Consider the following 15,803-nt stretch of genomic DNA (forward strand, 5'->3'; position numbering starts at 1 on the left):
TGTAAATCAAATGATTTGTTGTTACAAATACTGTAAGGGGGGAAGATGGGAGAGAATGTATCTGCAAGTGAAATATATGAAATGTAATATCTAAAAAAGTTACAGATCAAATTCCTTTTTCAGACTCACTGAGATCTTTTTTAATCAAATCTCATCTAAAAAACAAAATCCCCATTCTGGATTTTATTTATACCCCAAAGGCAGATTGTATAAAATATTTGATAAAGCAGTTTCTTTTTTCTCACAATAGTAATAGTGGTTACCAAGAGGTTCTCATTGTCTCACGATTGCTAACAGAGGTTTTCTGCCTTAAAGAATTTGACCCAACTCAGTGTAGCTGGACTTTATCTATTTCCCTGTGACTTCTTGATACAGATTTTTTTTAAAAGAAGAGATTGGATAACCATTTCTCTGAAATGGTACAGGGCTTCCTGTTTGAGCAGGGGATTGGACTAGAAGACCTCTAAGATCCCTTCCAATTCTGTTATTTTATTCTGTTCATTTTTCTCATGACTTACTCTGTCTCTACCTTTTTTTTTTCATTGTCCAATGGTACAGGTGTTAAAGTGTATAAAATTTGTTAACCTTGTCACTGATTATCTTGGAGAGAAGTCAGGCGTCTTCTTTATTTGCAGTAGCTTGAAACAATCACTTGTGAAAGGGATCAGCAATAGGTTCAACAAATTTATGTGGAATTGTTGTGCATTTAAAGATGAGTGGATAGCCCTCCAACTCAGCAATGGCAAAAGACCCAAGAGAAAAAATAATTTCTGATACGAAATTGGAAAAGTATTAAATTTTGTGTTCAGCTGCTCCTGAAACAATATAATTAAATAACTTATTAATTTAAATTTATTTCAGCTGGAAAACATTTGGCAAACAAAGATGAGATCAAAGGAATTTGTTGGGCTTCATGGACTTGTGTAATAGGATCAGAAGTAAATGGAATCTGGACAAAGTACAGTGATGTTACAGATATTAACTCTGTAGATGGGAATTATAATAATACAGTTTTAGTGACTGGAGATGATTTTGGATTAGTTAAATTATTCAGATTTCCATGTCTTAAGAAAGGTAAGACATTGTGCCGTGCCTATATAAAATCTTGCTTTATTTGTATTATGGATTATTTGATGTTTTTCAGTGGCTGAGATATATTCTTTTAATTTATTTAAACTTTTTATTAAAATAATGAAGATGAGATAACAAATAAAAATGCTCAATCTCTAATATTACAAGTGCAAGCAGAAAATTACCAGGAAAGTGAACCTATCTTTCTTTTTCATTTTAAAAATGTTAGTAAATATTTAAAAGCACATTCTAGAAAAATAAAAAAGAAGTGAACTAGAAAAAAACTGCAAGCAGTATAAAATTAAGCAAAAAATTGAGGTAACTTTCAATTAATGCTATATATGAAATTGAATAGTCAATAATAAAGGAAGCAGATGTAATAAGTATCAAAAACCGAAATGAATAATTTGGACCAATCTTCCAAATGACCCACTACCGTGTTTGCCCCCAAATAAGACACAACTGGAAAATAATCCCTAGCATGATTTTTCAGGACACTCATATTATAAACCCCACCCCAAAATAAGCCCCAGTTAAGATTGTCAGCCAGATGGACACATTTAGTACCATATTTCCCCCAAAATAAGACCTAACCAGAAAATAAGCCCTAATGCATCTTTTGGAGCAAAAATTAATATAAAACCTGGTCTTATTATGGGGGAAACATGGTATTTGAATGATAAAGACATTGACTGGTTTTTACTGGTTATATAATTGTATAAAAAAAGATAATAGTGAGAAGAAGGATTGAAAACAAAGATTATTCTGTCTTTTTAGACATTGGGTTAGTTCATCACATGCCTTAGTGCAGTGGTTCTCAACCTGTGGGTCGGGACCCCATTTGGGGTCGAATGACCATTTCACGGGGGTCGCCAAATAACACAGTCTGCCATTTTTTCCCCTTTTCCTTAGCTGTGCTACTCCCTTTTATTCTATTGGCTTTTGAAAGCCAATAGAATAGAGTCTCTTGAATAGAGTCAAATTCTATTGGCTTTCAAAAGCCAATAGGAATTGTCCAGGCTGTCTCTGCCCTGCTGAGCCTGCCAAAAGTCCCATTCTGCAAACGGTGCTGTACCAGTTGAGTAGTCCTCAACTTACGACCGGTTGGGGGTTGCGGCATTAAAAAGGTTGAGAACCACTGCCTTAGTGGGTCTGTTGGAGTAAAAAATAGAGTTTCCACCTGACTGTTTGCTATAAGTAACATCAGAAGGCACCCCTTTAGAAATTGGGTAGGTTGCAGCTGAGGAACAGGCCATTTTCAGTAGTTGTATTATGGTTTTGGAGCAACCTTCTCCAGTTGACTTACCTTTTTTTTAGTAGTCAAGGAAATGAAGCTTGCCTTCTCATTTTTCTGATATTATTATATTCCCACTTATGTAGTTAGTCTTATCTGACAGAGACCATTATTCAGTTTATTCTTATCAGTCTGCAAGATGGAACTGAAAGAAAAACAGGGAAAGAAAAATAGCTATGCATTGTTCAGTACAGATTTTTTTAAAAAATAGTATTCCCTCAAGGCTCCAAGATGCTGAATAGCAATATTTTGTCTTAGCTTCGTGGCCAGTTGGATCTCCATTAAGTGACATAAAATGGTAGGTTCTGCTTCAGTAGAAAAATGTACTATGGGCATCGACATTTACTTTTATTATTTTTTATTTATATCCCACTTTTATTATTTTTACAAATAACTCAAGGCAGTGAACATATCCACTACACTTTCCTACTTCTATTTTTCCCATAACCCTGTACGGTGATTTGGGCTGAAAGAGAGAGTGACTAGCCCAAAGTCACCTAACTGACTTGCATGGCTAAGGTGGGACTTGAACTCATGATCTCCTGCTTTCTAGCCTGGTGCCTTAACCACTAACCAAACTCTCTACATTCATGAACTTTATTTGGCAGGATATTTTGTTACTCATGTTTTTATAATTTTAGTAAAGTTTTAATTTGTGTTTATGAAAGCTTGTTTCAAATTTTATAAATTACATCTCGTTGGGAATCAATTATTTTATAAATACCAGGATGTAAAAAACTAAGATGATATATAGCATCCTAGAAAAATACTGTACAAGTCCTTGCAAGGCTGAAATAAGAGCTTTGTATTTAGTACATTACAAGAATCCTTGTGACTGCCTCATTTAGCAATCTTTTGAAGTTATGACAATATAGAACAGCTTTGTAACCAAAGCTTGCATTTACAACTGTCACAGCATCCCATGGTAGTAAGATCACCATTTGCATACTTTGCAATCTGCCTGTGACAAGCAGAGTTAATGGAGAACCTATAGGTTGCAGTGATGTGGTTTTTCCATTTAACAACCATGGTGCTTAGAGATAGAGTTGCCAGTCCCAATTGTGATTACTAAGCAAAGATTACCTGTACAATAGTAATAATGATCCATATAGTATTTTTGAATTAGTATTGATCTAAATCTGTTGTTCAACAAATGAAGAAGGATTAAGTAACATAGGTGACTAAATATATATTTTTCCTGAAACTACTAACTATTGGGAAATAAAGAACATTTCTGTATATATGGATCTGTTGCATCATGTTTTGAAATTTCATGCAGAATATAGTTAAAAAGTGATTTTATAAAACTTGCAATATCTTTCATGCACATCTGTGTATGTGTTGTGTGTGTCTTGCTTCTGTATGGCAACTTTTTAGCCAGATTTGGGTTCAATTATCTTTATTTTTTAATTTTAGGTGCAAAATTCAGAAAATATGTTGGCCATTCTGCTCATGTTACAAATGTCCGCTGGTCACATGACTTCCAATGGGTAATCAGTACGGGAGGTGCAGATCATTCTGTTTTTCAATGGCGGTTTATTCCAGAAGGTGTAACAACTGGAATCCTTGAAGCAGCCCGTATAGGTAAGATTTTTAGAATGTTGAAATACAATTGAACTAAAAGGTCCTAATTTCTTTAAATGGAAATTTTTAATCATTAATCCCCCAGAGTACAGGTAGTCCTCTACTTACAACCATAATTGAGTCCAAAATTTCTGTTGCTAAGCAAGACAGTTGTTAAGACAGTTTTTCCCCACTTTACGACCTTACTTGTCACAGTTGTTAAGTGAGTCGCTGCAGTTAAGTTAGTAGCATGATTGTTAAGCGAATCTGGCTCCCCCCTTGACTTTGCTTGTCAGAAGATCACACAAGGTGATCACATGATGCAGGGGCACAGCAACAGTCATAAATATGAATCAGTTGCCAACTATCTGAATTTTGATCATGTGACCATGGCACTGCTGCAATGGTCATAAGTATGAAAAATGGTCGTAAGTCACTTTTTCAGTGCCATTGTAACTTTGAACGGTCACTAAATGAACTGTTGTAAGTCAAGGACTACCTGTACTCAAGTCTAACACGTACATTGCCTTTTATTTTAATCTCTACTCCCCACTTGGAAATATATGGAAAGGATCACTGAAAAGAGAATGTGCTTATTTAAGATTGTGCTTCGTTTTCATTTTTGGCTTAGTTCTGTATATTTTATTGTCAAGTCAAAAATGTTCACTATGTCCAAGGTCGTTTGCAAATGTTTTAATATGTCAGAACTGAGATTTTACATATCTTTCCTGGCATTGAGAATTATTTTTAAAGAATTAATAATTAATATTATTTCATCCATTCTGCAGATTGTGGCATAGATTCCTACAGTGAAGAATCAGATTCTGATTTATCTGATGTGCCAGAATTAGATTCAGATATTGAGCAAGAAGCTCAAATCAATTATGTTCGACAGGTGAGTAACATTGCAGTATCATATCAATAGAGCAGGAACAGTTGAAATGCCATTGCATCATACTAAAAATAAATATCTGGAAAAAATACACCTGTTGATTCAGTGACATCTGTAGGGAAGATAAAATAGCCAAGATGGTATTTACACTATTGTAATTGAAGTCTTGTCCTTTTTAAGTGCATGCATCATCCACACCAAAAACATAGGGCTTTGATTATGGTGCTACATCCTCCACTTGTTTCCATTGTTTTCATACATAAACATATACTCGGACACTGTTTGGCCCCATGATTACAGAGCAGATTCATACTGCCTCCTCCTGTGCACATTTGTTCAGCATTGTCAATGGGCAGAGAAATATATTAAATAAATACATTCTATGTAATTTAAATCACGGGTTCCCAACCTTTCTGGTTCTACAGAACGGTGGAGGCTTTGGCGGTTTCAGTGGCGGTGGGATGGTGTCGCACGTGCAACCTAAATCCCATACATGAACAAATGAAGCGATCCATGGTCCAGGGGTTGGGGAACCCTGATTTAAATAATTATTTAAATATAAACATAAAATTCCCCTTTATGGATTACTGCCTTGTCGTGGCGAAGGGGCTTGCGTAACTCAATGAAGCTATAAGCTATGCTGTGCAGGGCCACCCAAGACAGACAGGTTATAGCAGAGAGTTCTGACAAAATGTGATCCACTGGAGAAGGAAATGGCAAACCACTCCAGTATCTTTGCCATGAAAACCCCATGGACAGTACTAAAAGGCAAAAAGATATGACACTGGAAGATGAACCCCTCAGGTCGGAAGGTGTCCAATATGCTACTGGGGAAGAGCAGAAGGCTAGTACTAGTAGCGCCAGAAAGAATGAAGTGACTGGGCCAAAGCCGAAAGAACGCTCAGCTGTGGATATATCTGGTGGTGAAAGGAAAGTCCGATGCTGTAAAGATTTTTTCTCTATAGGAACCTGGAATGTAAGATCCATGAATCAAGGCAAGCTAGACGTAGTCAAAAAAGAGATGACAAGACTGAACATCGACATCTTAGGAATCAGCGAACTAAAATGGACAGGAATGGGTGAATTTAACTCAGATGACCATCAGGTATACTACTGTGGGCAAGAATCCCTCAGAAGAAATGGAGTAGCCTTCATAGTCAATAAAAGAATAGGAAAAGCAATACTGGGATACAATCCCCAAAATGACAGAATGATCTCAATTCGAATCCAAGGCAAACCATTCAATATCACAGTAGTCCAAATCTATGCCCCAACCACTGGTGCTGAAGAGGATGAAATTGACCGGTTCTATGAAGCCCTACAGCACTTTATAGAATTAACACCAAAAAATGATGTCCTTATCATCATGGGGGATTGGAATGCTAAGGTAGGAAGCCAAAAGATAACCGGAATAACAGGCAAGTTTGGCCTTGGAGTACAAAATGAAGCAGGGCACAGGCTAATAGAATTTTGTCAAGAGAATACGATGGTCATAACAAACACTCTTTTCCAACAACCCAAGAGACGGCTCTACACATGGACATCACCTGATGGTCAACATAGAAATCAAATTGACTATGTGCTCTGCAGCCAAAGATGGAGAAGCTCTATACAGTCAGTAAAAACAAGACCAGGAGCTGACTGTGGCTCAGATCATGAGCTTCTTGTTGAAAAATTTAGGCTTAAATTGAAAAAAGTAGGGAAAAGCACTAGGCCACTCAGGTATGAACTAAATCATATTCCTGATGAATATACAGTAGAGGTGACAAATAGATTTAAGGAATTAGATCTGATAGACAGAGTACCTGAAGAACTATGGATGGAAGTTCGCAACATTGTACAAGAGGTAGCAACTAAAACCATCCCAAAGAAAAAGAAATGCAAGAAAGCAAAATGGCTGTCTGAGGAAGCTTTGCAAATAGCTGAGGAAAGAAGGGAAGCGAAAGGCAAAGGAGAAAGAGAAAGATACACCCAATTGAATGCAGAATTCCAGAGAGTAGCTAGAAGAGATAAGAATGCCTTCTTAAATGAACAGTGCAAAGAAATAGAAGAAAACAACAGAATAGGGAGGACCAGAGATCTCTTCAAGAAAATTGGAGATATGAAGGGAACGTTTCATGCAAAGATGGGCATGATAAAGGACCAAAATGGCAGAGATCTAACAGAGGCAGAAGAGATTAAGAAAAGATGGCAAAACTACACAGAAGAACTATACAAGAATGAGCTTAACATCCCAGATAACCACAATGAGATGGTCACTGACCTCGAACCAGACATCCTAGAATGTGAAGTGAAATGGGCCTTAGAAAATCTGAGCTAGTGGAGGTGATAGTATTCCAGCTGAGCTATTCAAAATCTTAAAAGACAATGCAGTAAAAGTGCTACACTCAATTTGCCAGCAAATTTGGAAAACTCAACAGTGGCCACAGGATTGGAAAAGGTCAGTTTACATTCCAATTCCAAAGAAAGGCAATGCCAAAGAATGTTCAAACTATCGCACCATTGCACTCATTTCACATGCTAGTAAAATTATGCTTAAAATCCTACAAGCTAGACTCCAGCAGTATGTGGATCGAGAACTACCAGAAGTGCAGGCAGGATTTCGAAGAGGCAGAGGAACTAGAGATCAAATTGCCAACATACGCTGGATCATGGAGAAAGCTAGGGAGTTCCAGAAAAACATCTACTTCTGCTTCATTGACTATGCAAAAGCCTTTGATTGTGTGGATCACAACAAATTGTGGCAAGTTCTTAAAGAGATGGGAGTACCAGACCATCTCATTTGTCTCTTGAGAAACCTATATGCGGGTCAAGAAGCAACAGTGAGAACCGGACATGGAACCACTGATTGGTTCAAAATTGGAAAAGGAGTCCGGCAAGGCTGTATACTGTCGCCCTGCCTATTTAACTTATATGCAGAGCACATCATGAGAAAGGCAGGGCTAGATGAATCAAAAGTTGGAATTAAGATTGCCGGGAGAAACATCAACAACCTAAGATATGCAGATGATACCACTCTAATGGCAGAAAGTGAAGAGGAACTAAAGAGCCTCTTGATGCGGGTGAAGAAGGAGAGTGCAAAAGTTGGCTTGAAACTCAACATTAAGAAAACCAAAATCATGGCATCCGGCCCTCTCAATTCCTGGCAAATAGATGGGGAAGAAATGGAGGTAGTGACAGATTTTATTTTTCTGGGCTCAAAGATCACCTCAGATGGGGACTGCAGCCAAGAAATTAAAAGACGCTTGCTCCTGGGGAGGAAAGCTATGGCAAATCTAGACAGCATACTAAAAAGCAGAGACATCACCCTGCCAACAAAAGTACGTATAGTCCAGGCCATGGTTTTCCCAGTTGCAATGTATGGCTGTGAAAGTTGGACCATAAGAAAGGCTGAGCGCCAAAGAATTGAGGCCTTTGAACTATGGTGCTGGAGAAGACTCCTGCGAGTCCCTTGGACTGCAAGGCGTTCAAACCGGTCAGTCCTAGAAGAGATCAACCCCGACTGCTCTTTAGAAGGCCAGATCCTGAAGTTGAAACTCAAATACTTTGGCCACCTAATGAGAAGGAAGGACTCACTGGAGAAGGGCCTAATGCTGGGAAAGATTGAGGGCAATAGAAGAAGGGGACGACAGAGAATGAGATGGCTGGATGGAGTCACTGAAGCAGTAGGTGTGAACTTAAATGGACTTCAGAAGATGGTAGAGGACAGGAAGACCTGGAGGAACGTTGTCCATGGGGTCGCGATGGGTCGGACACGACTTCGCAATTAACAACAACAACAAAACATAAAATTGACTATGTCAGTGGCTTTCAAGGAAAACCAGTTGAAGATGTTTTACAGATGGCATTTTCCACCAGCAAAGCTTGCCAAGATGTTCCAGAACAATTCGCCAACATGTTGGAAATGTAAAAAAAGTACATGGAACATATTATCATTTATGGTGGACATGCCCAGTTGCGAAAAAATATTGGACCACAATAAGAAGATGGATGGAAGAAATAATAGACCAACCCGTAGACTGGAAACCAGAGATCTTTCTGCTGGTTATTTTAAACAGAAAATATAATAAAGAAATATGGTTCTTAATTCTACATATAACAACGGCAGCAAGAATAGTATATGCACAGTTCTGGAAAATGAGAATATACCATTAGAGGAAGAAGTGATAAGAAAAATCCTGGACTGTGCTGAGATGGAGAAATTAACAAAAGAAATAAAAGAAAAGGAAGATACAGAGTACTATCTAATATGGAATAAGTGGTATGATTGGTTGGAGACTAGAGATAATAAAGGAGAATAAATGTGGAAAGGTCAAAAGTGGAAAATGTGTGTATAATAATGTATAATAATAATAATATGTATTATTTTTAGTATGAGGTATAGTATGAAAGAAGAAAAATGCAAACAAGAAACAACGGGACAACAAGGACAAATATATCTAAAGAAGAATAAGGGGGGGGAAATGTAAATAATAGAAGATTACCGTTACAAAATTGCTGTTAAAAAAAAAGGAGGAGTATACAGTGTGTGTATGTGTGTTATGTTTTGTTGTTTTAAAAAATAATTTTTTTAATAAATAAATATTTAAATTATTTGATAAAGACTGTTGCAACATATTTGTGTTAATTAGATGTTGAGCCATCTTTTTTTAGTGTAAATAAAAGATAAACATGTATCAAGAAATCAGATAGGAATCATGGTCCTTTATCAGTGAAAAACTCAAATTAATTGAATAAAGTTCCTAGAAGGAAGCAAAAGTGATCTTAATGTTAATTATGATCCAATGATTCACAATGATCCTAAATGCCTTTTCCCCAGTGTATTTGGTGAAGCTAGAAATATATTGTTTGAACATCCCCTGCTACATATTTTATGTAAAAAGTTTTGAAGGATATAAGAAAATATATAGATAATATTTACCCATACTGCTAATAACAACAACAACAATAAAGTTGGAAGGGACCTTGGAGGTCATCTAGTCCAACCCCTTGCTCAGGCAGGAAACCTTATACCATTTCAGACAAATGGCTGTCCAGTCTCTTCTTAAAAACTTCCAGTGTTGAAGCATTCACTGCTTCTGGAGGCAGGCTGTTCCACTGGTTAATTGTTCTAACTGTCAGGAAATTTCTCCTTAGTCCTAGGTTGCTTCTCTCCTTGATTAGTTTCCATCCATTGCTCCTTGTCCTGCCTTCAGATGCTTTGGAGAATAGCTTGACTCCATCTTCTTTGTGGCAACCCCTGAGATATTGGAATACTGCTATCATGTCACCCCTAGTTCTTCTTTTCATTAAATTAGACATACCCAATTCCAACAACTGTTCCTTATATGTTTTAGCTTCCAGTCCCCTAATCATCTTTGTTGCTCTTCTCTGTACTCTTTCTAGAGCAGTGATGGCGAACCTTTTAGAGACTGAGTGCCCAAAAACCGCCCGCCCCTGCTCTGCCTCCCACCCTGCCTGCTCCACCCACCTGCAGGGACACACACCGCCTCCATGGCCCGCAACAGATCACCAAGGCAGCCCTGCAGCACCATGGCAGCCACACCCTCTGACCAGACCCCGCAACATCATCTGCATGTAATGGGGCATGAGGGCGGAGTCTTGTCCCTGCTGCCCAGCTATGTCCTTGGCTCTATGTAGACTGCATCCGGGGGCGATTCTCCTCCAGGGAGACTGCTGGTGAGGGGGCCACGGGGGGAGATGGGGCTGGGGCGACGGCATGCGTGCCCACAGAGAGAGCTCGAGTGCCACCTCTGGCACCCGTGCATAGGTTCACCACCACTGTTCTAGAGTCTCAACATCTTTTTTACATCGTAACCAAAACTGGATGCAGTATTCCAAGTGTGGCTTTACCAAGGCATTGTAAAGTGGTATTAATACTTCACGTGATCTTGATTCTATCCCTCTGTTAATGCAGCCTAGTACTGGTTTTTTTGGCAGCTGCAGCACACTGCTGACTCATATTTAAGTGATTGTCCACTAGGACTCCAAGATTAATTTAAAAGTAAGTCAATTCAGTCCATAGGTACCATCACACACAATATACTTTAGCTTCTGAGATGGACTGTGGATATAATGATTTGGAGCAAAAAATATATACTTACTTTCTATTTCACAAGAAATATTTTGCTCCCAATAATAGCCTCACATTCTTATTCCAACCCCTTTCCTCTGCAGAATGTTTCCTGAAAGTTCAGAGAGCCTCCATAAAAATTTCTGCAATTTAGTTAGAGAACTAACATTTTTTGCCTATTAACTATATATCCATATAGTAGATAGATGTGGGTAAACAGTGTAGTAGAAATTCATAAATTGTATGTCTGCTTCACAATTACCTTTGAAATATATTTATCAGTATTCAATTAGAGGGGAAATTTAACTATATGTCTGTTTTGTTTTTTATTCTCATGCACATTTTTGTATGTAGTTTAGGTTTTTTTTGGAGTTTCTATTTTAATGTTTCACATAAAATAAAAAAATTGGAAAAAAAACCAATTTCTTCTTTTATGTCTAACTATATGCTTGACACAAGACAAGAGCTTCAACTTTTTTTTTATTTTTTTATTTTTTTCTCCCCAGCTAAACATTTGGGTTACAAGTTTCATTAAATAGATTCAAGCATAAATTGCTTTCAGAAATTGGTTTTTATATTAATGGAAATTTAGCGTCTGTATATAACCCTTGGGAAATCACAGTGTTGTTGCTTGGAAGAGGACTTCTTTGATATACAAATGACACTATTCCCCAAAAGCTGTCCACTCCATAAAAACCTTTTGCTGGACTCAGTATTTGTTGATCCAGTTCCCCTTCTCCAGAATTCTAAGGGATAGGTTCACTATTTGCAGATATAGATTATTGCTTACCATTTCCAATTAGAAAATTAAAGAATTATTTTTTTCAGACAAGCTGATTGCATAGTCTAGCAGCCTTCCCCAATTTGGGCAAATTTTATCCTAGAAATATTAGACTACAGCACAATAAGGATGAGAATTATGAAAATTGTAATCTTAATACTTTTCAGTCATTAAAGTGGAAAAAGATATGATACAGGACAATGACAATGATCTTTCAAATTACCAGCAATAATACCTGCAAACAATAAGAAGCAATTTGAATTACTTATTATGAGCTTATAATTAAAAAGTAATTTTTCTTTCCTTTTTGCAGGTTTACAAAGAAGATCTACCTCAACTGAAACAGCAACGTAAAGAGAAAAGCCATTCTGTGCCCTTCCTTAAGAGAGAGAGAGCCCCCGATGACAGTTTAAAACTGCAATTTATACATGGGTATAATAAATTTTCAACAGTAACGTTTTTAGTAGTTTACAGAAAGAAAGAGATAACCCATTCTTAAACAAAAATAGCCTTTAGATTTAAAATCTATGCCTGGATTTAAGAAATGAAATGGGTAAGGTGAGACACTCTGATTCTTACATTGGAGAAAGCTATTTAGAAATCAAGGATAGAGCGCTTCAGGGCTGAAAACGAAGCAGCCACAAATCCATTAACTCAAAGAGGAGGGATGAAGAGTCTCAGGATTTGAACCTACAGAGTGCTGTATATCAGGCAGGTTTTCTGCATGCTGATTGTTTGATTGTTGTCAACAAGGGGATGAGGGTTTATTGGGTTTTGTATCAGAGGTTTTAATTCTGCAACCTGCTTGGAGTCACTGTGAGTGAATTGGCTGTATAATTTCTTGATAGATAGATAGATAGATAGATAGATAGATAGATAGATAGATAGATAGATAGATAGATAGATAGATAGATATTGATTAGAAATAAGCCCTTTTAATTTCAGCAAAATATGATTCAGTATATAAATGATAACACTAGGATCACAGTACATGTTCCTTTGCTTCCTCAACTAACAAGAGTCTTGTTGACTTATTTACCTATTGATTTTTTTTTCAATTGATTTCAGTTATAGAGGCTATGATTGTCGAAACAATTTATTCTACACACAGACTGGAGAAGTGGTTTATCATATTGCTGCTGTTGCTGTGGTGTATAATAGACAGCAGCACACCCAAAGGCTATATCTTGGTCATGATGATGACATTCTCAGCCTTGCCATCCATCCTATGAAAGATTATATTGCTACTGGGCAAGTGAGTATGTAAGAAACATGATTACTGGCAAATTAATGTTAAAAATACAGATTTTCTCATATACAGGATTCAATCCAGGAAATGAAATGTTTGGCACATATTTATAACAATCCAAATTTTGTGGACTGTAGTTCAATTAGTTAGATTAATAATGGGTTTCCAAGCAATTCACTTAACGTTAGGAGGGATTGTAAACAAAGATTGAAGAATAATGAATGCCAAAAATACAGAATGCAGAAATACAAAACAGTATTGACAAATTGCATTGTGTTATTTTCTGGTTGTGACGTGTTGTTGATAATTTGTAACTGCCAGTTTTGCCCTCCTCCCTATTCCTCTCTGGAGTGAATACATCCAGAATCAAAAGAAATCCTAAATTAAATTTTCCAGTTGTGAATCGCTACACAGCCAGATAGACTATGGATTTTATAGCCTGTATTGTCATAAGCATATTCGTATTTAAATAGTGTGAGGTTGATAAAATAATATGAGGAAACTAAACATGTCCAAAACAGGTTTCATAAAATTTTTAGAAGTCAATATATAAAGTCTCTTTTCAATCACATTCAATTGCAAGTGATTTTGTAGATATATCCATGTATATTTTTTTTAACAAGAATGCAGATGTGATTTGGCATTATTTCTTAGTCTAGGCTATAGCACTGGTATTTTCTTATCATTTTATATCCCAAGACTAACTTTGTTTTGTCAGAGATAACATAGCTATGACATAACATTTTTAAAAATGTTCAAGTTATTTAGTATGTGTTCTGATTTAAATGAACTCAAAAATGTTTTGAAGATTTTTGTGGTAGTGAGAAAATTCAATCATGTAATAGGGAAGATATAATTTCTGTAGTTTCAATAAATGAAAAAATAGGAAATTTTTGAAATAAAATATAGTAATGCAGTTCAGAGAAACTTAAAATCCATTGCTGGCCAGATATATACTCAATTTTGTTTGGTTATAGAAAGATAGGCAGCAAATTTGGATATTGCCTTCAGCAGCACTGGTGATGTCAAGTACTTTTTCTATGTTTCTTTAGATGAAATTAAGGTTGGAAAATTAAGTAGAAATCTCCAACTCTAATTTTCATTCTTAGCCCCCCCCCCGCCCCCCCAAAAAAACAGATCTGAATTGCCATTTTTCAGATTGATTTTGGACTCTGCTTCAACTTTGGAGGTCATGGAAGGGAATCAGGAAGGTTTGCTCTTTGTAGCTTCCCAATTCTATTCTAACCCTTAAAATCTTTTTCTGAAAGCAAAAATATAAATGCTGATTTTCACACCAATTTCAGTCTCAAGCTGTTTTCAGAGACACTGTGCTCAAATTTATTTCTGGAAAAAGAAAAATTATGCATTCAAAATTCCATGGCAAAATGGGTGGATTTTGGCACTATAGTATCAGGGAGCCAGGATGCTACAACAGGCTGATACCATTCAAATATGTCGGGGAAGAATATATAGGCAATCAGAAAACCCTTTGTACTGTATATGCACAACTATTGGTAAAGTAATTGATTTAAAGGAGTTACCTTTACAAATCTAGAAGCACTAACTGTTTGCTAAGAAAGATTTGCTTTTTTAGAGGTTTGATTCCCAAACCATTTGGGATTTTGGAATATAATTTTGAATTAATATATATTGATATAATTCAATATAGTTCAATCAGTGTAATGTGATACCATACTATTGCACCAACTACAGTTATGGCAGTCTATTCCTCATTTGAAAGGATACCTATCAACTATTTATTTATAGTCTCAGACCAATAAAAATATAAATACAAAATTTTAAATATAAAACCTTGCGAACTCTCAAGCTTCCTCCTTCCGTTATATATTCAAGATGGACAATATTTAATATTTATTTGCTACGTATATGTAGGGATGTGAGTCTATACACATGTTGTTCATAGTATGTTTAGGTGTGTGTCATGTATATGTTTCACTTTGAGAGCGGGCAACTAAATTTCATTTTTGATGTGTGCCATTATGCCCACAGTATAAAAATGACAATAAAGGTTACTGTTTCTTATCTTATCTGGTTTCTGCAAGCCATAACTATTGCTAGAAACTTGGTAACCTTTGTAGTTGTTGCCCAAGTTAAGTCTTACAGAAGGCAGATTATACTTTCTTGATCAGAGAGATAGCTAATATTTCTGACATGTGGGTTTATGAGTGCCAGATTCCATGAATGTTACAATGTGTAGTGTTATAATGTATGGATTATTGATTCAACTTTTGTATCTGGGCAAATACACATCTAGTTATTGTACAGGAGAACTAGTACATTTGCCCATAAAAAGCAATGTTCCAATTCAGGTCAAAGTAAAACTTCTCCCATGTATAGAATATGTGAGTGGCAACTAGGAATCATCAATGGAAAACTTGCAATTTCAGGAAACCAATTGTTACATTGAGGAATTGTAATTCAATTGAGAGGCTACCAGTGGTTCGTTGAAACCCAAGTAACATTGCCTAAAATTGAGCAGGCAAATCAAGCAACGCTAATAAGCATTTCTGTTGGATTTGGAACTACTTTAAGCTAAGTATTGTATCTATTATTTCATGAGGAATGAAACCCTCTGTTTTATTCCTTCAATCTATTATGTTCCATCAAATATAAAAAAATTCTGTAAAAGTCAAACTTGATTAATTGGAAACATATCTATCTAGAATATATTATATAGTTAATCCTTATACATAAGAACTATTTCCCCTAATCTGCCTATCAAAATAATTAAAAGATCAGAGAAAATTTTAAGGGTAATACTCTATGCATCTTGTCTCATGATAAAACAGAGGTCTCCAACCCTTCTCAATTGGTGGACTGGAGGGAAAGGGAGGGGCCATGAGCATTCATGATGCAAAT

The 15,803-nt window shown here is 36.4% G+C and overlaps 1 protein-coding gene across 1 annotated transcript in view; it reads left to right on the forward strand.

Annotated features, from left to right (window-relative positions):
- EML6 (EMAP like 6) overlaps positions 1–15,803 on the forward strand; it is a 149,343-nt gene that overhangs the window by 56,745 nt on the left and 76,795 nt on the right. Inside the window, 5 exon segments of the mRNA XM_039344340.1 lie at positions 862–1,074; positions 3,782–3,949; positions 4,717–4,823; positions 11,988–12,106; positions 12,743–12,929. Of these exon segments, the coding sequence (XP_039200274.1) occupies positions 862–1,074; positions 3,782–3,949; positions 4,717–4,823; positions 11,988–12,106; positions 12,743–12,929 (794 nt within the window).

The sequence above is a fragment of the Crotalus tigris genome, unplaced genomic scaffold (assembly GCF_016545835.1).
Source record: "Crotalus tigris isolate CLP2741 ecotype Arizona unplaced genomic scaffold, ASM1654583v1 scf7180000017903.3850313, whole genome shotgun sequence".
In the NCBI taxonomy this organism is placed as follows: domain Eukaryota; kingdom Metazoa; phylum Chordata; class Lepidosauria; order Squamata; family Viperidae; genus Crotalus; species Crotalus tigris.